The sequence below is a fragment of the Armigeres subalbatus genome, chromosome 3 (assembly GCF_024139115.2).
Source record: "Armigeres subalbatus isolate Guangzhou_Male chromosome 3, GZ_Asu_2, whole genome shotgun sequence".
NCBI lineage: Eukaryota > Metazoa > Arthropoda > Insecta > Diptera > Culicidae > Armigeres > Armigeres subalbatus.
Window position 1 is genome coordinate 209,676,784 of NC_085141.1, and position 24,341 is coordinate 209,701,124.

Here is a 24,341-nt window from a genome sequence, read left to right on the forward strand (position 1 = left end):
TGTAACACAAATTGCCCACCCAGCAAATATTTGTCTCACTCTTATTTCACTGAGGTAACGGAATAGAGAAAATAAAACACTCACCTTTTGCTAGTCGTGTGTGCGGGGTTCTCGGTTGCTTGGTTCCTCCAATGTGTTGTGTAAGAGTACCGCGGAGCCTCAACTCTGGATCTCTACTAGAGCGATATCAGACGCTAGCACTTTTCACAGTTTGTTAGAGTGGTTCACGAACTCACTTCGGTTGGATCTACCGATCCTAAACTTTTGCACTGTTTCATACGCTTAGTCATTACTAACTGCACTGAAGCCGCAAGGCTGCGCCAATTTTAGTTCCGACGGACGTTCGGGCGTTTTAAAAAAGATTAATTCACAATCACTTAACTTTAGAACGAGATTTACTCACTTGACGACCTTCGCGAATACTGATGATATGAAACTGAATAGCGGACACCGTCCGTGGATTGATTTTATTGACCTTAACTGCTGACCACGCGTTTCCGGCGTTTGAGGCCACGTCGTAGCAGCTCGGAACAAGTTGATGACGTGGCTCCCATTATTTCCCATGTGGTGGACGGTTCATACCGTGATTATATGTTACTTAGGTCCTTTAAAACGCTAGCTTAGTAGGGAAAGCACCTGTCTAGTGTACTGGGGTCGTGGGATCAAAGCCCATCGAAGGGGCGGTTACCCTCCAATACCTTTTCCGAACTAAATCTATCACATGTTGTACATATGCATAATCGAGTTTCAGACATAGTAATTAATTTCCACTCCAGGTGGCTTAATACCCGGCATATAGGCAATTAACTTTGAATGTACCAATTGAAGCTTGTTGAAGCATAATTTGACAAAATAGTTTAAATGACTACAACGCCACTAGCGTTCTACTACTTATGCTTCTACTGCATAGATTCCGTTCTATTTAGTAGTCACGTCAAGTGAACGGAATAGAATCCGATACGAGCAAATGAAATATTTCCGAGTCCTAATTAATATGACCGTCCCGAGGCTATTGTTTCTCGGGAATATCAAGCTAAAATTTTAAAAAATCTTCTTAAAATACAATTAGTTTTTAAAACTAAAAGGCCTGTTCGGACAATTGAGTAAACATTTTTTTTGTAAAAAATAAACAGAGAATTATTATATGAATATAGAATACTTAACAAGATTGACATCATCGGATGTGCTTACCTTACATGTATCCCGCCCATCCGATGTACATTTGACAGAGATTGTCTTGATTGGTAGCCTCAATAATCAAATGATTCACCTGTCCTTCGACGGAAAGTGGCATTTGAGATGTTTTGCCATGTATTCGTACGAATCCTTTCAGTCGTTCTTCAATGTGTTTGACGTTGTTCATTGCATGAGGATCAGTTCTCTCTGTTGTACCATCGTGTTTGGTTATCTTGCTCCAGGATACCAGTGGATCATACACGAATGGTTTTAGTACGGACATCAGCGTTGGAGTCTGATTCTGCAATACCCTCAAGGTTATCTCGCAGCACTTCCGATAGAGACCTTCAACACCCAGTGGCCCCATTGCTTTGACCATGTTATGTGTAAGGCGAAAAGGTACCAATTCTGGTACTTCAAAGGTTTCACCTTTGTTGAACAGACAGTTGAAATCTACGTGAACTGAATCGCCGGTTTTAGCATCAAACAGAATGTTTTCGCCATGACGATCTCCGAGTCCAAGAATATAGCCAACGATCGATATCACAGCCGTAGTTCGAATGTAAGAACTCCGAGCTTGAAACCAGTTGTGCGGATTGGAAAACCGATCACGGAACCATTCTCCGAATACAGACGGATGCCGAGGTACCAGCACATTAAGATATGCATCTCGTTTCTTCTGTAGCGACTCCTGACGTTTGAAATTGTAATTTCTTAGCTCTTTAGCCGGCATGCCAAGTCCACGTTGCTTGTAGTAGGTGCACAAAATGCTGCGGAATGTGTTCAAGTTGTCCACCCACTCTATGATGCCACACTCTTCGTTCAAAGGGAGAACCGCATAAGTTCGAATGTTCAGGCGGCGATGTTTGGCATCAGGATCTTTGTAGAGGTACTGCTTCACCACCGCGTTAAACTCCATCAACCGGAAGTCCTTGCGCAGATCGTCCTTTGGTTTCATCATCATGGTGTAATCGCGGCCATCACTTCCGACGAGTGTTATTTTTCGAGGTTTTTGTAACGATTGGAGAATTGTGAACTATTTGGAAAAAGAATAGAATTGCAGATACGATTTAATACAACAAGGATGAATACAATATTTAGCTTCAAAAGAATGTTGCAATTTTGCATTGACTTCTTTTTTAATTAGACTCGATGTACTCACCTCTTCTCGTATACCTCGTATGTACACCAAATTCATTGGGTACGAAGAAAAGCTGGGCGAGTTTTGGTCTAACACCAGCTGCATACACTTCTGGATGGGCATCATTATGTCGGTCAGACAACCATCGGCGAATAGTATGGGGAGCGATTTAACCACGTCCGAAACTTGTCCTTTGGTTTCTCTCATTGGACCTAGATCCTTGTTGGTTAATTCAATGAATTTCTCCGCCAGCGCATTGAAATCGGTGATCATTTTCTGCATGGACGTTTTCGCTAGTTTTTTGTCACGGAATATTTCGTGGCATCGTTTGACTCGGTTCGCGTAGGATGATTTGTAGACACTGAGTAACATCCAAAGGGACTGTTGTGGGTAGGTGAGAATGAGTTTGACGATGATGGACTTCAGGACTTGAAATACTTCAACAGAGGGATGGGCCACTCGGCTCATCAGCTGAGAGAATGCAGTGAAGAAGAAGTATGGCGAAAGGGTCTCACTGAATCGGTGTGCCAGCTTGTTCATATTGGAGCAAATTTTCCTGTATGACTCATTCTGAACACCCCTGGATGTGAAATCAAGCCAAATGCTAAGTACTTTCGGCATCGATTGGTAAATGTAGGTTGACCCGTACATCATGGATTTGCCATAGTAGGTCATAACGTCTTGCAGAAGTTCCCAGCCTTTAGTTGAATCTTGATCATCGGTTGAAAAGTTGGCGTACAATTTGTCCAAATATTGAGCCAAATGCACCATACATGTCTCCGATTCCGGATTCGCTAGCACAGCTTCTTTGAAGCACCTTTGATTGACACTTGTTGAGACATTTGACGAGTCGGCATTGTATATGGCAATCAACAGTTTCCCTTTGGCGTAAATCATTCGGTCATCTTTCGGTAACTGCTTAGGATCAGTCACTTTGGCTGTGAGCATGATTTCAGCTAGACCACGTTCAAGTACTTTGAATACATTTGCCACTTCTCGTTTTTCCCACAACAGTTTTGCTTTTTTGATGAACAGTTCCTTGGGCTTGTAACTCTCGGCGTGAAGTATGTAGAGATGCGCTTGCTCGAATAGTTTTGCTCTGGACGCAAGCCCAGTACTTTTCATCCATAATTCGCCAATGTGACTATCAATTGTTTCGTTAATCGCTTTCAGCTTGCTGCTGTTTTGAGGATCAGTGGGCAACTCATTTATCTTTATTTTAGTTTCGTTCAACAGAATACGACGGAGATTAATAATAGGTTCTACAGTGTTAGCGGCTGGTTGTAGTAGCTCTAAGCGAGATTCAAAGTTGTCTATAAGAGTTTCGATGTCGGCAAGGCATTGTGTCAATCCGTTCGAACGTACATTGTTCAGCACTTGTTCGCATTTTTCAAATTCGGTTATCATGTGAAGTTTCAGAACCTATTAGAATGCATAATAAATATTAATGTCTACTTTTGACCTAATGTTCTTTGGATGATAAAGGAAGTGGGAAAACAATTGGGGCTATCCCGTTTCGCATAAAGCCGTTTGGCATAATGGTCGTATATGCCAAAGCGTATGAGCCACAGCAAAGAAAATGATCTTATTTTCGATAATCATAATCTTCGAAGAAGTTAAAATTAAACTTCAACATAGATTTCAACTCTTTTGCCTTATCCCGAGCAATCGCGTAATTCTAAAAAAGGAATTATTTCCCCTTTCGCATTGCACCAAGGAAACACGTGTATTAAAAAAGGCAACAATACTTTCGCCTATATACGAATTCTTAGGGAATAGTACGTTCTGCGGAATGGTCTTCTGGAAATTAGGATATCCTGGAAAGATTCAAGTGGTATGGTTTTCTGGGAAATTGTAGTATAGAGTCTGTGATAAGAATATCAATTAGAGAAGTATAGTCATCTAATTAGGCCCTTCCTTAGCCGTGCGGTAAGATGCGCAAAACCAAGCTGAAGGAAAATAAAAATCTTACATAAGGCTGAAATAACAAAAGGCTAAAACTCGGAAAGCTAAAAATCGTGAGAAACCGATTTAAATGAAACAATTCACATTTTACGTTAATAGGGACTCCTAGCTGTCTTTCAATTTTTATGTGGAATTTTCATTTTTTGTCTGTACAGCGCAAGAAATTCGGAGGTTTCAGAGGTTTTTAATTCTTGCTAAGATTACTTTTTTTGTATGCCCTATTCTTTTCTATTTTTCCTTCTTTCTTCCTACTTCCTTCTCCCTTTTTGCCTTTCTCGTTTTTCTTTTTTCTTTGTTTCTTGTTCCTCCTTCTTTCTTCCTTTTTCATTGTTTCACCTTTCTACTTTTTCATTTTTCTGTGTTATTTATTCTATCTCTTATTTTTTCTTCTTCCTTCTTCCGTCTTCTTTCTTATTTTTTCCTTCTTTCTTCTTCATTTTGCCTTTCTAGTATACGTAAAGGCTATATGTTCGCTCCAAAATCAAACTTTTTACAGGTGGCTCGGTGATGCATAGTGTTATATACCGATTCAGCTCGACGAATTGAGGTGATGTCTAAGTGTGTGTGTGCGCAAAAGTTCGCAAAAAGTTTGGCTCATTACCGGATTGAACTATGGGCTAAGAAGTTATGGCCAAAATCCTTTTTTTAGAAAAAAAAAACGAGTGAAAAAGTCTAGCTCCCTTTTTTGCAAGTTATTCTTAATCGATTCGCTCGCAACAAGTTGCATTCGGCGGAGATTTCTGTCCCATTGTCATCTACTGAAAACTGGGCTGATGGGATCAGACGCTATTGCCAAAATTCATTTTTACGCAAAAAAAGGTGTAAAAATCTCGCCAACTTTTATAGCTGTTTCCATTAATTGATTTGCAGACTACAAATTGCGTTCGACGGGGAATCCTGGCCCATTGTTTCCCTTAAAAAATTGGGCTAATAGGACTCTGGGCTCGGAATGTTTGGCCAATATACTATGTTTTACAAAAAACAATATTTTTATATGAGGCCTGGAGACATTCTTTTTCGTGAAATGCATTTCAAAAATTGTTAAGACTCTTAATCTTAACTTAGTTACTCACAACAAATTGTATAGACGGAGAATCCTGTTTTATTAATTCCTGGGCCATATAGGTTCATGGGCTCAGAAGTTATAGCCAAAATACAAGCAAAATGAGTTTCAAAAACTCTCATTTTACCGGCATTTATCCTTAACCGATTTATTGCAACAATTTGCATTAGACGATGCTGTCCCATTGTTTTGTATTGAAAATTACCATACAAGTTACAGTTAGAATAGGGGGAAGCCCATATGGCATAATACCGTTTGGCATAAGGCCGTTTGGCATAATGCCATTTGGTATAACGATTTAAATGTCTAAAGGCCATTTGGTATAACGACCATTTGGCATAATTTGTTGGGTACCTCGAGGTCATTTGGCATAACGACCATTCGACATAATGACCATTTGGCATAATCCTTGAAAAAATGTATTAAATACAATGGGCCGTTTGGCAAAACGACCATTTGGCACAAAAAAGGTTTATCGTATAGGAATATATGATTTCCGTTTTTAGTAGTACGTATTTACCTAGAACAAGGCAAAAGAGTAAATCATTTCTTATTTAAAAGCATTTGCCCGGAATAACCCAAAAGAGTAGATGACTCCGATGACTCCTTCTTAAAAAACACGCATTTGCCCGGAATAAGGCAAATGAGTAAATGACTCTTTCTTTAAAATTATGCATTTGCCCGGGATGAAGCAAAAGAGTAAATGACTCCTTCTTTACAAGTACGCATTTGCCCTGGATGATGCAAAAAAGGAGATGACTCCTTCTTTAAAAGTACGCATTTGCCCGGAATCAGGCAAACAAGTAGTTGACTCCTTTAAAAATACGCATTTGCTTGGAATAAGGCAAAAAGTAGATGATCCCTTTTTTTAAAGTACGCATTTGTCTGGAAACAGGCAACAGAGTAAATTACCCCTCATTTATTTCCCCTTTCGCATTGCACCAAGGAAACACGTGTATTAAAAAAGGCAACAATACTTTCGCCTATATACGAATTCTTAGGGAATAGTACGTTCTGGTCTTCTGGAAATAAGGATATCCTGGAAAGATTCAAGTGGTATGGTTTTCTGGGAAATTGTATAGAACCTGAGTCTTTGATAAGAATATCAATTAGAGACGTGTAGTCATCTAATTAGGCCCTTCCTTAGCCGTGCGGTAAGATGCGCAAAACCAAGCAAAACCAAGCTGAAGGAAAATAAAAATCTTACATAAGGCTGAAATAACAAAAGGCTAAAACTCGGAAAGCTAAAAATCGTGAGAAACCGATTTAAATGAAACAATTCACATTTTACGTTAATAGGGACTCCTAGCTGTCTTTCAATTTTTATGTGGAATTTTCATTTTTTGTCTGTATAGCGCAAGAAATTCGGAGGTTTCAGAGGTTTTTAATTCTTGCTAAGATTACTTTTTTTGTATGCTCTATTCTTTTCTATTTTTCCTTCTTTCTTACTACTTCCTTCTCCCTTTTTGCCTTTCTCGTATTTCTTTTTTCTTTGATTCTAGTTCCTCCTTCTTTCTTCCTTTTTCATTGTTTCACCTTTCTACTTTTTCATTTTTCTGTGTTATTTATTCAATCTCTTATTTTTTCTTCTTCCTTCTTCCGTCTTCTTTCTTATTTTTTCCTTCTTTCTTCTTCATTTTGCCTTTCTAGTATACGTAAAGGCTATATGTTCGCTCCAAAAACAAACTTTTTACAGGTGGCTCGGTGATGCATAGTGTTATATACCGATTCACTCAGCTCGACGAATTGAGGTGATGTCTAAGTGTGTATGTGCGCAAAAGTTCGCAAAAAGTTTGGCTCATTACCGGATTGAACTATGGGCTAAGAAGTTATGGCCAAAATCCTTTTTTTAGAAAAAAAAAAGAATGGAAAAGTCGAGCTCCCTTTTTTGCAACCTATTCTTAATCGATTCGCTCGCAACAAGTTGCATTCGGCGGAGATTTCTTTCCCATTGTCATCTACTGAAAACTGGGCTGATGGGATCAGACGCTATTGCCAAAATTCATTTTTACGCAAAAAAGGTGTAAAAATCTCGCCAACTTTTATAGCTGTTTCCATTAATTGATTTGCAGACTACAAATTGCGTTCGACGGGGAATCCTGGCCCATTGTTCCCATTAAAAATTGGGCTAATAGGACTCTGGGCTCGGAATATTTGGCCAATATACTATGTTTTACAAAAAACAATCTTTTTATATGAGGCCTGGAGACATTTTTTTTCGTAAAATGCATTTCAAAAATTGTTAAGACTCTTAATCTTAACTTAGTTACTCACAACAAATTGTATAGACGGAGAATCCTGTTTTATTAATTCCTGGGCCATATAGGTTCATGGGCTCAGAAGTTATAGCCAAAATACAAGCAAAATGAGTTTCAAAAACTCTCATTTTACCGGCATTTATCCTTAACCGATTTATTTCAACAATTTGCATTAGACGATGCTGTCCCATTGTTTTGTATTGAAAATTACCATACAAGTTACAGTTAGAATAGGGGGAAGCCCATATGGCATAATACCGTTTGGCATAAGGCCGTTTGACATAATGCCATTTGGTATAACGATTTAAATGTCTAAAGGCCATTTGGTATAACGACCATTTGGCATAATTTGTTGGGTACCTCGAGGTCATTTGGCATAACGACCATTCGACATAATGACCATTTGGCATAATCCTTGAAAAAATGTATTAAATACAATGGGCCGTTTGGCAAAACGACCATTTGGCACAAAAAAGGTTTATCGTATAGGAATATATGATTTCCGTTTTTAGTAGTACGTATTTACCTAGAACAAGGCAAAAGAGTAAATCATTTCTTATTTAAAAGCATTTGCCCGGAATAACCCAAAAGAGTAGATGACTCCGATGACTCCTTCTTTAAAAACACGCATTTGCCCGGAATAAGGCAAATGAGTAAATGACTCTTTCTTTAAAAGTATGCATTTGCCCGGGATGAAGCAAAAGAGTAAATGACTCCTTCTTTACAAGTACGCATTTGCCCTGGATAATGCAAAAAAGGAGATGACTCCTTCTTTAAAAGTACGCATTTGCCCGGAATAAGGCAAACGAGTAGTTGACTCCTTTAAAAGTACGCATTTGCTTGGAATAAGGCAAAAAAGTAGATGATCCCTTTTTTTAAAGTACGCATTTGTCTGGAAACAGGCAACAGAGTAAATTACCCCTTCTTTAAAAGCACGCCTTTTCCAAATAGAATGACCCATTTTTCTAAAGAACATGAAAATCAAAGCGTACATGATTTCTTTTCCACGCTTCTTCTTCTTCTTCTTCTTATTGGCATTACATCCCCACACTGGGACAGAGCCGCCTCGCAGCTTAGTGTTCATTAAGCACTTCCACAGTTATCAACTGCGAGGTTTCTAAGCCAAGTTACCATTTTGCATTCGTATATCATGAGGCTAACACGATGATACTTTTATGCCCAGGGAAGTCGAGACAATTTCCAATCCGAGAATTGTCTAGACCGGCACCGGGAATCGAACCCAGCCACCCTCAGCATGGTCTTGCTTTGTAGCTGCGCGTCTTACCGCACGGCTAAGGAGGGCCCACGTCTTTTCCACGCATACGATCGGAATAAGATAAATGAGCTGAATGATTCCATCTCGATTTCTCCTTATAACGAGAAAGCTTGCATGCATATGGTTGGAATAATTCTAATGAGTAGATCATTTCTCCATTCGAAGCACGCATTTGAAAAAAAAACTTTAAAAGATAAGATTTTTCAGGAATAAGGCAAATTAGCACATTATTTCTTTCATTTAAATCCATTTAAATTAAAATTTACCCGGAATTAGGCGAAAAAGTAAATCACTTCTTAAAACACGCATATGCCCAGAATAAGGCAATAGTATAGATGTAAATTTAGCTTCTTCCTAGAGTTTTTACAATTCTTTTAATTTTTATGCCAAATGGTCATTATGACAAATTGTCGTTATGCCAAATGGTCCTAAAATCATTGACTATTTTTCTTTATTATGCCAAACGGTCGTAATGCCAAATGACCCCTGGCTATTTGACTCGTTATGCCAAATGGCATTATGCCAAACGGACTTATGCCAAATGGCATTATGCCAAACGGACTTATGCCAAATGGCATTATCCCATTTGGGGTAGCCCCGTTAGAATATAAGGTATTTAAAAATAACTCATTTTCATGATCATGATCAAATAGAGGCAAAGCCATGTAGTCTATAGCAGTTATATTAGGCTGTCACGGATTTTCCATAAATTCTATACTCAGAAAATATTACTGAAAACAACTAATGATTTTCATCGCCTGTTGCTTATAATGAATTGTTTCAAGAATTTGGAAGTCTAAAAAGAAGAAGAATAATTATACCAAATGTTTTGGAATTCTATATGACAGTCAAAAACTATTAACTACTCTATATTTCCGCTGTTTTGACCTCTCTGAAGAACTTTTCTCGATACATTTTATAATGACCAAGAAAGGCATCATCACCGCTAAGAGGATTAATGTGGGTTTTCTTTTTTCTCATTTTTTCATATTTCTTCCTTCTCTTATTCCTCCTTTATTCTTTGTTCTGCTCTGTGCATTTTGTTTTTTATTCTTTACTAGCAGACCCGACGACGAGCTTCGTTTCGCTTAAAATTGATTTAATCTCTGATTAAATATCGAGTTATTCAGAAATTTGTTTCATTTGTATGGGAGCCCCCCAGAAGGGGAGGGGTTTCGAACCACCACAAAACATATTTTTCCTTCCAAATCATCCACATGCCAGATTTGGTTCCATTTACTTGAATACAATTTCTCGAGTTATGGAGAAATTGGTGTTTCATTTGTATGGGAACCCCCTTTCCAAAAGGGGCAGGGGTCTCGAACCATCTCAAGAACCTTTGGAACCGCTAGGCTACGGAAGGATTCTCCAGTTCACTATACTTTATTCTTTATTCTCTATTTCACTATACTTTACTCTTCATTTGCATTCTTCATTCTCCATACTTCATTCTTTATTCTTGGTTCCTTATTTTTATTCTTTATCTATTCTTTATTCTTTATCCGTTATTCTTCATTATTTACTATTGAACCACTCAACTTGGTTGTTAAACAACTCGTGTTGTTGGCCTTATGAGTATTCTGCCTTTCGTAGACCCCCGTCAAACGACCATTATGCCAAACGGCTATGATTTCAAACGACTGTTATGCCAAATGGCGTACCCCCAAAAATTAAAAACAAAAATTAATAATTAGATAATCGCAAGACTTATCATTTTTGTTTCGATCTGGAAAAGTTTTTTTTGCATTCTTCCACAAAACTTGACAACAAAAAATCGAGGAAGGGAAGATAGGAGATGAAAATAATATTTTGTTCTAATACAAACAACTTAGATTTAAAAAATATATTATTACCTGTTCGTATCCTTTCTCGTAGGCGCTAATTTTCAAATCGGTGTTCCGCAAAATTTTTAACACCGCCAAACGTGCTTGCTCCAGCTTCTGGACGAATTGCTCATGTTCGTTCTTTCGATAACTGATCATTAGCGAGCCACACACCACTCCCCAGCTATCACTTCCCTGCACAGTTGGAGTCTCCAGCAGTTCATCCAACTCTTCAAAACGACCGAGCCGGTACAATGGTTCTGCTTTGATTTCCTGCAGCAGTGTGTGAACGTTACTTTCGTAGTATTTGTTCAGTAGGCTCTCCGACAGCAGAAGAGCTGTTTCCGGTTGATCCAATCGGAGATAGCATTCCACCAAGTTGTGAATATCTCGCGGACTCATGTCGCCAACCTGGAGCATGCGTTCGTAACAGGCTGCGGTTTGGTGGAGGCGACCGGTGGCATTGTGAAGAAGAATTTGCTCTGCCAAGGTTGGCTCGGTAGTTTTGAGACACATGACTCCTTCCACCGAGTCGGGATCGTTTAGGTGGGTAAATAACTTGGCTAAGAAGCATAAGTTTTCTTGAAGGAATGACGGATCATTCTCAATGTACGCTTCGAGGTACATCAATGAGCGTGCAAACTCGTTACATTTATAATTAATGTCAGCCAGCATTTTGTGATTGAATTCTTCGAGAAATCCGTCGACGTTGTGATAATCGGTCTTACTGTTATCCAGTGAATAAACCTTTCGCCATTGACGCTTCCATTTTTCCAGAAAATCTAACAAACTGAAGGCAAACTTTGCACACTCGTTTGACATGTTACTGGTTTCGGATTCCGCTGAAGGCATCGAGTGCTCGTCCACCTTAAAATGCAGTGTTCGCAACCCTCGGAGATAATGATCTTGCTGTTCTGGACTGTCAATTTCGGGATTGTTGTTCATGATTGCATTGAACAAAAACTGCAGTTCTTCGACCATCTTTTTCCGATATTCCTCAGGACTAGCTTGAATGGCGTGCAGAAGGATGTATGGCAGAAACAGTGTCATCGTACTCATGTCGCAGCGAATGCTCGGTTTGAACGATTTTAACAGGTTTCGCGTGTTGTCTTTCTCAAGATGTTCGATCATCTGGCAAGCCCATAGATAGGCCCATTCTTGACAGGACTGAGCTTTCGAACTTCCAAAGATCGGATGACATTCAATGGCAGTACTCATAGCAAGACCGGTGTAGCAGGAAGTGAGCAGGGGCTCCATAATTGGTCTGAGACGCTCCGGTATGGCAAACCACACTTCAAGTTTCTTGTTTGTGTTTGGAGAAACGCCTCGCTCAACCAAAATTTCTTGAATTGCCAATGAAAAACTATCCACAAGTTTGGTATCTTTCTGAAACTGATAAGCTCTACAAAGTTCAGCAAGAGCCATACTGGCAAATGCGTCAGAATGGATACTGAGAGCGAAACTGTCTTGTGGGGCGTAGTTTGGAGGAAGGTAACTGGGAGCCACAGCACCCAATTCTCCGATGCACTCGGCAGCCCTTAACCGGTAGTTACTGTCGATATCGCTACAGCTCTTTATCAAGTTGTTCAATAAACCTTCCACCATCGGATTGAAGGTGAGTTTGCCGATAATCGCATCATTTACCTGATTACGACTGCTGGCAAACAGACGTTTGAGATATTTCAATCCGAACACTCGTACAGCCAGATTCTCGTGATTAATTTGATTGGTCAGTTCTCTGAACTTAACCGAGAACCGATCAACACCCTTGTCCGTCATGATGTGCTTCGCCACTATGCTTTTTATATCTTCGTTTACATCCGTTTCGTCCAAAAAGAACAAATCCGGTATATGCTGACTCAAGAGACTATTGTTCTGTACAACCAAATAATGGAAAATGTAGTTTATGTCCTCCGGAAATTGATCGATGAACTGCACCAAGGAAACGAATATGGTGCTAAGGAGTGGTCCCAACTGCTGGACATCAACAGTACAAATGAAAATTCGCCATACTTTAATGCAATCACTCCTGAAGTTTGCTTTCTCGAATGAAAGGGCCGTCTTTAGCAGTGCGATGATTTTGAACCGAAACGGTGTTACGTGAGGACCGCCCAGCAGACGAATAATCTCACCCAAACTCCGTAATGTCTCCCGCTTCATAGCCTTTTCCGTCTCCGGGTTGATGAGCGTAGCTTCAAAGAACGCAAGCACACCTAAAAATCGACTGAAAATGTATTCTGCCATTTGAGCTGTGGTGATCTCCTCTGCATTGTCTTCTTTGGCCAACAGACTCCGGAACGCATGGAGCACACACTCGGCGTTGATGTGATAGAATATTAAAATTTCGGCAACCGTTTTCTGGAAATAAATAAATATGTTTGGGCGTATATTACATCTTTGCAAAATCTCGAAATTTTAGCTACGATTGAAACCAGCTAAAAGACATAATTGAACAGTTGTGAAGAGTGATGTGATCAATACTCACTTTTATATCAGAATGTAAAAGATGTACCAAAGTGTTGCCAGTGTTTTTCATGATGTAGTCAATGCACTGATTGGTAATGCTAGCTGACTCGTTGATGAACAAGTACGGATAGACGGTGAGAAAGGAATTGGAAAGCAGCAATGTCGTGTCCCTCCGAATTATGTTTGCCAGTTCCTGTAGCAAATCCTCACATTTTGGACGCTAAAAGAGAATATTATTACTCGAGTTAAATAGAGATATTTATATTAATTACATGTACCTTAACACACCACGGCAGTAACATTGCCAAAATAATTTTGTAATATTTTGTAACGAAATTCACTGGTCCGCTGAATTGGAATGTTCGACTAATCTAAAAATTTTGTAAAATAATTTGATTATTCAAGGTAAAATTTTATGAAGCACTTTATTCTCACATGATACAAGGACTTATGGAGAGAAACTTCATAGCAGCAGTAGTTCGTGGCACTGATAGTTATTATAAGCTTGATCATGTCGTGGCGATACCAGTTGAGCATGTCCAGTGGTGTAAAGCCATAATGTGCACACATTTCACTGGCGGCAAGGGTGGCCTCACGAGAAACTTCCGATTTGGGAAGCATCAGGAAGAAGAACAGCATTCGCAACAGATGCATCAATCGCTCCTCGCTAACACCAACACAGGTTGCAAATTTCACAACCATGCTCATCACAGACGATTGATAATTGTAGTCGGACTGTTTCAGACATAGTTTGACCGCTTCCAATAGTTTATCGAGAACAGTTTGGATGATTTTATCCTTTGCCTGTGGTTCTAATGGACACTCCTGAAAGCCAAAAAACAAAAATTGCAAATATGCTGTTGCTGTTGACGGAATCGAAATGATATTCATTTATTTGTTTATTCAATTATATTTTATCTCACAACTTAGTATTAAGGTGGTTATACAACAAAGCCACAAATCGGCCATCTTGGAAAACATACAGACAAATTTGCTTACTTTACACAACTGGTAAGTTGTTAGAGAGGGTGATCTTGAATAGATTTACGGACTATACGGAGTGTGCGGGTGGCTTATTGCATTGACTACTACACTAGATGAAAAGAATGCATTTAATAACGCTAGCTGGGCAGCTCCTCCTTAGCCGTGCGGTAAGACGCGCGGCTACAAAGCAAGACCATGCTGAGGGTGGCTGGGTTCGATTCCCGGTGCCGGTCCACGCAATTTTCGGATTGGAAATTGTCTCGACTTGGGCATAAAAGTATCATCATGCTAGCCTCATGATATACGAATGCAAAAATGGTAACCTGGCTTAGAAACCTCGCAGTTAATAACCGTGGAAGTGCTTAATGAACACTAAGCAACGAGGCGGCTTGTAATGCCAAGAAGAAGAAGAAGAAGCTGGACAGCTATAGCATATTCCCTGTATCGCTTGAGAGATTATGTCGAAACTACAGCGCAGGTGGCGTCTTGAACGAAACCAGTAGCTGCAGTAGAGACTTCTGTGATGCAGTGGACACCATGCTCACCCCAACAACAAAAAGGTCACGGGTGGGCTGCGGTGACCTCCGAATGTAGATATAGAGTTCATTGCGGTTCCCGCGCAGTGTTTGTTGTCGGGGTGCTCGTCTCCTACGCGAGTTTATGATACAGTCCGATAGGTTGTGTTAAAACGTTGAGTGCGTTAGCATAGGCGTGAGCGTTCTCAACAGTCCTCCCCAGATGTATTGCTTAATTTCGGGTCGGGGGGTCGAGTGAGCACATCTCCACACTATCTGAGTTAACCTCCTCAGGTGTCTTGTCTGGTGGCGTGCCAAGGTCTTGTTTATCGATAATATCGATATTGCGTGTTACTAATAGAATAGTTTGCAGTAATCATCGAGCAGGCAAGTGCAGTGCGTGTTTTAGTCGTCGGGAAAATAATAAAATATCTATTTGGTATTTGGTGGCTCATCGTCCATCATTACCCTCAAGAGTTTGATGGAGCGTTCAGAGGTGACCGCCTGCCCTTATCACCGCTTGTTGCTCCGACTTTCGGTTGTTAACAACAACCACCTCAGTCTTGTGGTGAGCCAATTCCAACTTCCTGGAACTCATCCACTCCTCCACAATTGCGATCGAGTGGGCTGCAGTCAACTCCATCTCTTCGATCGATTCGCCGTAGACCTCCAGCGTAATATCGTCAGCGAAGCCGACGATCACCACGCCCACCGGGAACTTCAATCTCAAGACACCGCCGTTCATGACGTTCCAAAACACCGGACCCAGTATGGAACCTTTGCGGAACCCCTGAGGTTATGTCAACGCACTTCCTCCCCGCCTCCGTGTCGTATACCAGTACTCGATTCTGGAAGTAGCTTCCGAGAATCTTGTATAGGTACTCAGGAATTCCAAGACGCATGAGCGCATCTGCAATAGCTGCCCAACTGGCACTATTGAATGTATTCCTCACGTCGAGAGAGTCATTACTGCACAATAGCGAACTCCCCTCCTCTTACGCTGAATAGCTATCTCCGCGGATTTGGTAACCGACAAGATAGCGTCTACGGTCGACTTACCCTTTCGGAAGCCAAACTGGTTACTCGATAGACCATCCGCAGCCTGTTGAGGATGATCTTCTCGAGCACCTTCCCCGCCGTATCAAGCAGGCATATTGGTCTATATGCCGACGGATCCCCCGGTGGTTTTCCCGCCTTTGGCAATAGGACCAAGCTCTGCCTTTTCCATGCTTCAGGGAGATTCCCTCGTCCAGGCATCTCTGCATGACAGATCTGAACATCTCGGGAGCCCCAGCAATGTCCACTTTGATGGCCAGGTTCGGAATACCATCTGGTCCTGGCGCCTTACCTACACTAAGGGACTGTGCAATCCTCGCAAGTTCCGCCACAGTTGCTCTTCCCTCGTCAGCCACCCTGGCCCCTGGCAGCTCCACAAAGTGAGGCCAGGGACTTGGGTCGTGACGTGGGAAGAGCCCCGCGATGATCCTCTCCAGCATCTCTGGAGACCGCTCTGAAGGGGCCATCGCCCCACGTGTCTTGGCCATTATGACCCTATAGGCGTCACCCCATGGATTCGCGTTGGCACTTTGACACAGGCCCTCGAAGCAGGCTTTTTTGCTTGATCTAATCTCAGTCTTCAGAGCGGCTCTAGCAGCCACGAACGCCACCCGTCGTTCAATACGCTCCTCTTCCGTGCGTGCTCACTGCATCCGCCTTCGTGTCCGTACGCAGGCGCGGCTCTGGTTCCCAATTGCTTGAGTCCACCAGTAAGCCGGTGCCCTCCCATTCCTAGGGTGGACTATCCTAGGCATAGTGGCATCGCATGCACGCGAGATTACTGTTACCCGCTGCTCGCCGCTCAGAGCGCTTCCTTAAACACCTCGTCGTCGAAGTATGATGTCTTCCACATACGAGGGCTAGGCCTCGCCCCTTCTTCCGTCCGCTGAATGCTGGTCGTATAGTCGATACTGTAGCGAACCGCCAGGTGGTCGCTGTGAGTGTAGCCATCATCTACCCTCCAGTTCGAACTACTCGTATGGCCAGGGCTCCAGAACATGTCGATAATCGACCCCGTTTCAGCTGTAGATACTTTTGGTACCGACATTGGCCAAATCCACATCCAACATAACCAGTGATTCCAGCAGGATCTGTCCCGTTGATTCGTGGAACGGCTTCCCCATTCCACGGCCCAAGCGTTGAAGTCCCCCGCTATCACCACCGGCCTACGCCCCAGTTAGCCGTCAAACAATCTAGCATACGATTGAACTTCTCGATCGGCCATAGAGCCGATTGACTTGACCCCGTTGACTTTGGCAATGACGAAACCCTCGTGTGTCGAAGACACCAACTCTTTGACTGGGTATTTCCCCGTTGTGCATATCGCCGCCATTTTAGACCCATCGGTGACTCAGTTACCGTTCCTGGCGGGTACCCGGTAAGGATCCGCTATGATAGCTATATCCGTCCCCCATTCAGCAACTGTCTGGCCCAGCAGTTGCTGGGATGCATTACAGTGGTTCATGTTTAGCTGCGTTACCAGCACTGTGATTTTGCAGCACGCTTTAACGCCGGGCACTTCGAACCCCCCATGGGATGCTTGCTGTTCGCGGCTTTGCTGGAACAAATCAAACAATTGGAAGGGATCGTGCAGCATTGTGCCTTATGTCTCTCCAATCCGCAGCGTCGGCAGAGCTTGCTTCTGTCAGGGCCTTTGCAGTCCCATTACTCGTGCCTCGGTTCCAGGAATTTGAAGCAAACTTCGAGTTGCTCGTATATGCCCACAGGGCACACCGACCTTGCCTTGACGCTCCCTAACTTGACTACCTTGGAGGCGTCCGCTACAGATAGCCGAACCAATGCTACCGGCGTCCCTGCCGGACCTTTCCGTAGCCGAACGGCTGCGGTGGGCGTCCCCACTTCACACTGTCGCCGCAGAGCCGTGACGAGCTCTTCGACTTCGGTGATTTCGTCTAGGTCTTTAACCCTTAGATTCATTTCCGTCGTGAGTGCCCTCCCCTTGACCGTCTCGCCTAAGACTTCCTTCGCCAACTTCTTGTAGGCGGCGCCCTTTTCCGAGACGCCCCGCTTCAGCTCGAGGATCATCTCGCCCACCAGGGTACGTCTTATTTGACGTACGTCGGCGCCGAGTTCACCGAGCTTGACGTCACTCCTCGTCGCCTTCAAGACGTCCGAGTACTTAGCCTCGTCCGTCTTGATGACTAGGGCATCGCCCCTAGTCTTCTTGCTACCCTCATTCGCCGTCTTACCACCGTCTTTTCTGGGTGGACGGACCATTCCAGGTCCTTCCTCCCCCGGTTTTGGAGGTACCTGACCGGGGTTCAGCTTCCCAGCCCGCATACCCTTGTTCGGGGTAGTAACCCTCCGCGTTCTGGAGCGGCCCCCAGGGAGCTCATCCCCTGGAGACTGTCTCCCCCGTTTTTGTGTCTGCTCCGTTGGAGCTTTCACCCCCGACGTGCCCGCGAATGCTTGAGCCTTAGTCTGGGTAGACTTTGGCACCACAGGGTAGACATATTTCACAGTCAATGCAGTGAAAAACATAGATCTCGGTATAATCTGCGGTCGCCTTCATCACCGCCGTGGTGAGTGCGACTGGGTGCAGCCGAAAAATCATTTCCACACCGACCATTCAATTTCGCATTCAGCCACTCACAAGTCGCTCTGACAGGCTGCTCAGTTCGCGCCTTACCGTATGACTGTGAGTGGCCCATTTGAACGCGTGGTGAATTTTTTCAATTTTGCTGTAGTAAATTTCATCTTCGCGGCGCAGTGGGTGATGTGAGTTCTGTTGCTTACTTTTCTGCCTCTCCGGGAATGTGAGGTTGATTTCAAAGCAGGAAGAAAACAAAAAAAAAATGATATAAAAAAAACATCACCTTCATCCAGTGCTGCCGAATATTTACAACCCTGTTTGGAGGTAACCACTTTCCCTTCGATGGGACTCGAACACATGACCCTACGGTACGCTAGCCTGGTACTTTAACCAACTAAGCTACGAAGGACCTTCGTCGGCCTCCTTCGCGGTATATAAAATTTCGCGGTTTACAATTTCGCGGTGCTTCGTTTCGAGGTATTCAAGCTTAGCTTATCTTTTTACCTTTTTTTATTTTTAAGAGTTCTCCATTTTTTTCTACCAACTCTTAATTTCCTCTTCTTTATATGACCGTTTCTTTAAAGCGTTTCCCTTTCATTTTTCTTTTTTCTTTTACGAACTATTTTAAGCTATTTCCAAAAAAAAACATACATACTTGTCAATATGATGATTAGATGTGTGAACTTTGTCATCGCTGTTTGTCTATTTATTTTGGTAGAACTCAGAAGATGGAATGACTAAAAATGATTCATAAGGCAAAATGTATCTTCATTAAATGTTAGCCGGTATTAGGCGAAATATCATGTACCGCCTTCTTTAAATCTTCGCATTATGTTCGGTATAAGGCAAATTGTGATGTTTCGTATTCTTTAAATATTTGCATTTGTCCAGTATAAGGCAAAGTGTGTTGTTTTGCTTTCTTCAAATGTTTGCATTTGCCCGGTATAAGGCAAAGTGTGTTGTTTCGCCTTCTTTACATAGTCGCATTTGCCGATATGTTTTGCATCTACATATTTTTTTGTTGGGATTAAAATTTAAACAAGACTTGTTTGTAAAGCGAATAATCATTGAGCTTACACCAGACTTCTGGTGTAAGCTCAATGATTATTCGTTTTACATTAAAATTAGGTAAATTTAGAGGCTTTTCAAAGCTAAAGAACACATTATTGAGCTACTTGTAACATTAGTAAAATTAAACCTGCGAATTGGTATTGACCGCGAAATAGTACTAACCGCGGAATGGTATACCGCCAAATAATATAAACCGCGAAATGTTATACCGCGATATGATCTGAACGCGAAGTGGCAGACCGCGAGCTGGTACACCGCGAAATGGTTAACCGCGGAATGTTTTACCGCGAAATGTCGTACAATCCTAACAAATACTAGCAAAAAACTACGTCGTATCCACGATAAATTGATCGAAGAGCCCTGATTGGGAAAGCATGAAACACGACGCCACACAGTAAATACAGTCCACCCCGTTTTATGCAACACATAATTTCAGTCTCTTTTCAATTTCTAAAAAAAATCCCTGAACTATTTGGATTACCAATACATTTAGAACAATCTTTGGGGCTCCTGTTTTAGTTTTATAGCATTAGAAATATAAAAAGGCGGTATAAACTTTTTCTAGAATCAGTAGGAGGTAGAAAACAGATGTTTTCAAAACGGGGGAGCACTGTATTTCATTAACTAACCGACAAACGCCATAACAACCGAACTAGCAACCGTTTCGTTGTTTGACGAAAATCATGAATACTAGAAATATCACAAAATACTATTGCGGGACAATGAGTAATATTTTCGCAAAGTTTAGAGTTGGTTGCCCCTTGCGTTTAGTAGTGGCCTTGTTGTTTCCTAATTTCTTTGCAGCAGGAAAGAGACAAAGCAGCCCGTGCAGTGCCCTATAACACTTCCACAAGTGTATACTGCCGTTATACGCATAATTGTCTCATGTATATAGGGAATCCCAGCAAACATGGGACAAATATGCTTATGACGGCAGTATAGTACACTTTCACATTAGAGGAGCGTGAGTATTTAGAATGTCTGGCGGCTATACACATTCTTCATCAGCGATTGTACTGGAGGTCCTTCGTAGCTTAGTTGGTTAAAGTACCAGTCTAGCGTACTGTAGGGTCATGGGTTCGAGTCCCATCGAAGGGAAAGTGGTTACCTCCAATACATTTTCCAAATTGATGTCTTCCACATAATGTACATATTCACATATAAGTTTTCACAACATTGTTAATCCCCGGAAAATTTCCTATTTAATAGGCAATTAACTTTGATTGAACTGAATATTTTACAATAATGATTTTGTAATGAATATTTTGAATTTGTCAAGGCAAATTTTAATCTAATCATACTCACCGCAACGAAATCCATCAAAATAGTAAATATTTTGCAAAATGTGATTGACACTTCTCCGGAATTACACGTAATTAGATTACTCCAAGCTCGCACAATCCGCTCGTTGATCGCTAAGTGGGCGTTGTGCTTCAGCAAAATGGGCAATAGTTTGACCATTTCCAACCGTGTATCATTGTCCTCGGATTGATAAAGTGATTCCAGTATATTGGCTGGTATCTCAAAGTCAGCATATTCATCCAAATGTTTAACGGTGAGTCGAATACCGTCACTCTGGGCGAATAACTCCTGCTTCTGTGATGAACTGGTTTGTGTGCTCGTTATATCCAGAGCATTGCTACTGGGCTTACATCGGAAACAGCGAAGTTTCCTCCGCACTGATGAATCGCGTCTGACCTCGAACACTGAGAAGGCGCCAGATTTCATGCAAAAATGATCAAACAAATTATGAATGGCGATGGACTGCAGCTCCGGTATGTTAAGAGATGGCAGTAGGATCTCATTGATGAGCCATGTTGGAGGAAACTTGAAGGAATGTAGAATACTGACATAAAAATTGAGAAGCATACGTTTCTGTGAAACATCGTTTGAACTCGTGATGCCTGTGATTATGTCCCAGAAGTGGGTTTTCAAATCTTCTGCTACACAACTGTCGATGTTAGTCAGAGGCAACGTGCATAGCAGATCGAGCGATTTTGTTTTAATCAAGGTACCATCACAGTTATTCTGAAGTGCATCGAAAAACTTTTTCTTCAAATTTTCCGATATATTTAGGCGGTTAGTGGAACCGGTGTCTCTGGAGAATGGGATTAACAACCAGGAGCAACACTGTTTTTGAGTTTCAAGATCCATAGTTCCGAAGTCTTTCAACAAGGACGCGTCGAAGCATACATCCAATAAAACAAGAACAATATCTGTGGTAAAACTAACGTCTACTAGATCTTGAAATAGCGCTTCCAGGAAGGATTGTAACTTGGAATCGAACGCAAGAAGAAGCGGCGTCCTATTGCATTCCTTCTGCAACCAACATGAGTAATTGTACATGACACTAGTCATCAAGTGGACAATTTTGTGGCGAAGATAAATCTTCTGCAATATTTTCATTTGTTCTTCTTCCTGATTTACAGTATCGAGTGCTCTGTTCCAAAAGTGACTCTCTTTCAATGTCAAATTGTCTCCCAACTCTTTGAGACCGATTAATTCATTGGTGATAGGCACTTCCAGAACACTCAGTATTTCCGGATACTGATAGGACAAATCAATCACATCGTCGTAAATATCGTAGGCTTTATCACTTCCAAAGTTAGTTTGGACGGATTTCATAAATTTTATTATTTCCTCCATTAGTTTAAGCTTGAGATCTTCAGCATCTTTCTTTATGCCCATCAAATTTTTAAGTATCCTCATCGAACTTTGGAACATTTTTTGCCTCCAAATTGATGGATTACGATCGAATCTCAATGCGTTCAGTTTGCCATAAAAATCCACTAAAGCAGTCTTGAATTGCTCCAACGATTTGACTCGAGTTATTTCGCTGCTCAACCACCTGTTGAACCGCTCCAGAGAGATCTCCACTACTGACAGCACTTCCCAGACTAGATGTTCCAGATCCGATGTGAAGACAGTGCATAGTTTCAGAAACTGGCCGAAGAACATTACACATAGTGTTTTCTCATCCAGTGATCCATCGATGAGGCTTCGTGTGACGGTGTTAGCCGCACGTTCACGAAGACTCCGGTTAGTTAAATCGTCTACCAAACTGACCACCTGGCTCAAAACATGAATGCAAATTTCCGTCAGGGTTGCCTTCGATACTTTGCTCTGTACTACTACTGGAGCAAACGAGCAGGAGCAGTTTAGCTTATCAAAGTTTTGCTCAGGCATTTGGAAGTTTTCGAGTATCAGCTCTTTGTCTGGATTGAAAGCGTTCAGTTCTTCTAGTATGTCCATATATTTATTAGCTGCTTCGTACAAGAACCACGACTGCTTGACGAAGCTTGCCGAAAGAATTGCTTTTTGAAGCTCGATGACACTTTTCTTTATGCTGAAATCAGAAAAATTAAAATTGAGTTAAAGAACAATTCATATTGACTTTTAAAATTCGACTAGGTACAAAACATAATATGCATAACTGTTAAATTGAAAAACAACTAATATTATTATGTACATACTTGCAGAACTCCTCAATTGAACCGATGTGGAGCAAATGGTTGAGCAACCAAAAATTGCACGCCTGCACTGGATCCCTTTCGTCGGGTGTACTCAGGAGAGAAGATGGAAACAATCCCGGATTATCGTAGGTTAGATCCCGGCGGATCATGTCCAGAATCTTCTCCAAATATGAGCTACGTTTGTTTACCTTGTCGATCAGAGTCGTTATCAGTGTTTCCCACACAGCACTCGACTTGTCGCGCTCCTGCTGCTCCGGCGCACTGCAGCTGGGCGACGCCGCCATGGATGGTTCGTCATCCATAGTAATTAAATGTTTTCAATTTTGTACGAATACTGAGTAGTTCTTATATTATTTTACAAAAAAAATAATAATCGAACATGAATACTGAAAACACAAGTTTGCGCCAACAGAAAACAAAACAAACAAAGAAGCCGGTGTCGATTGCACAGTAAAAAAATATCATATTTATTTTATACAAGGTTGTTAGATATGCTACACGTTGTTGTTAACCCGGATAAAAAATATTTAAAAAAAAAAATAGGGCACTGCACGGAAAAATCTCTTTCTCTTTCGTTCTTCATGAAATTTGACGTTTACTGGCCTTGTTGTTTTCTAATTTCTTTGCAGCGAAAGGGAGACCCGCATAATCAATAACAGCATACAATATTGTCACAACTTCAAAAATGATTTATGAAATATATTCACCGTTCGTGATCAAGTTATTGAGCAGTTGCACATTAATTATTTTCCATCATCGAATTATAAGTCATTATGAACCTACACCATCTCTTGATGTGACTCTTTGTCATGATGTCATTTAATAATGACTTATTTCACATTTCCTTCATAATGAGTACAGACTTTAAAAACACTTAAATGGATTCAATCACATGTAGTGACATTATATTGTGCTTCCAGTTGAAAACCAAAGTGAGCTCTCGCGACGATTGACTTTTTCCTTATTTCCTGATGTCGCAACTGCATCGCGACTAGTGCGCATCTATGCTACCGCCGTGCGCCATGATGCGCACTAGTCGCGACGTAGTTGCGACAAAAGGAAATGGGAGAAAACTCGATTATCGCGAGAGCTCACTTCGGTTTTCAACTGGAAGTACAATATTATATGTTTCAATCAAGGTTCAACATAAACCCCAAATGTCACAAACACGTTGTTAAGTCTTATTTTTTAATTCTAAATGGATTTTAAGTGTTATTGTTATGCCGAATATGTGTTTGTTATTCCGGATCAGTTTAATTTCGCTTCGAAGAGGCCATGTTTATTTACTTCATTGGTTGAGTTTTTTTCTGGAAGGTCTTTCAGCTACAATTTAAAATAGATTATAATAATAACTAGTCCGTGCAGTGCCCTATACAATTCAAGCACAAATTTTCATAACGACGTATGTAACAATCATGAGGATTCGAGAAATCCTTTGCAGAAAGTTGGCAAAACTTTTTCTAAAACTGTTTAAAAACTAAATCTTTTTTCAATATTTTTTTCCGCTGGCACGCAACTGC

General features: G+C 41.4%; 1 protein-coding gene across 1 annotated transcript; it reads right to left on the bottom strand.

Annotated features, from left to right (window-relative positions):
- Nucleotides 1–1,111: 1,111 nt before the first annotated feature.
- On the bottom strand, nucleotides 1,112–23,221 carry LOC134227956 (serine/threonine-protein kinase ATR-like). Its single transcript, XM_062709672.1, has 8 exons — nucleotides 22,822–23,221; nucleotides 20,654–22,694; nucleotides 13,604–13,993; nucleotides 13,447–13,539; nucleotides 13,188–13,388; nucleotides 10,733–13,060; nucleotides 2,339–3,739; nucleotides 1,112–2,212 (listed from the first exon to the last, which is right to left on the bottom strand). Exons 1-8 carry the CDS (start codon nucleotides 23,121–23,123, stop codon nucleotides 1,193–1,195), a joined length of 7,776 nt encoding a protein of 2,591 aa, XP_062565656.1. The 5' UTR covers nucleotides 23,124–23,221; the 3' UTR covers nucleotides 1,112–1,192.
- Between the last annotated feature and the right edge of the window lie 1,120 nt (nucleotides 23,222–24,341).

Coding starts and splice junctions, on each gene's coding strand:
- LOC134227956 (XM_062709672.1), bottom strand. CDS start 23,123: ATGGATGACGAACCATCCATGGCGGCGTCGCCCAGCTGCAGTGCGCCG. Junction 13,540..13,603: donor TCCATAAGTCCTTGTATCAT/GTGAGAATAAAG, acceptor CAAAATTTTTAG/ATTAGTCGAACATTCCAATT. Junction 2,213..2,338: donor TACGAGGTATACGAGAAGAG/GTGAGTACATCG, acceptor TTTTCCAAATAG/TTCACAATTCTCCAATCGTT.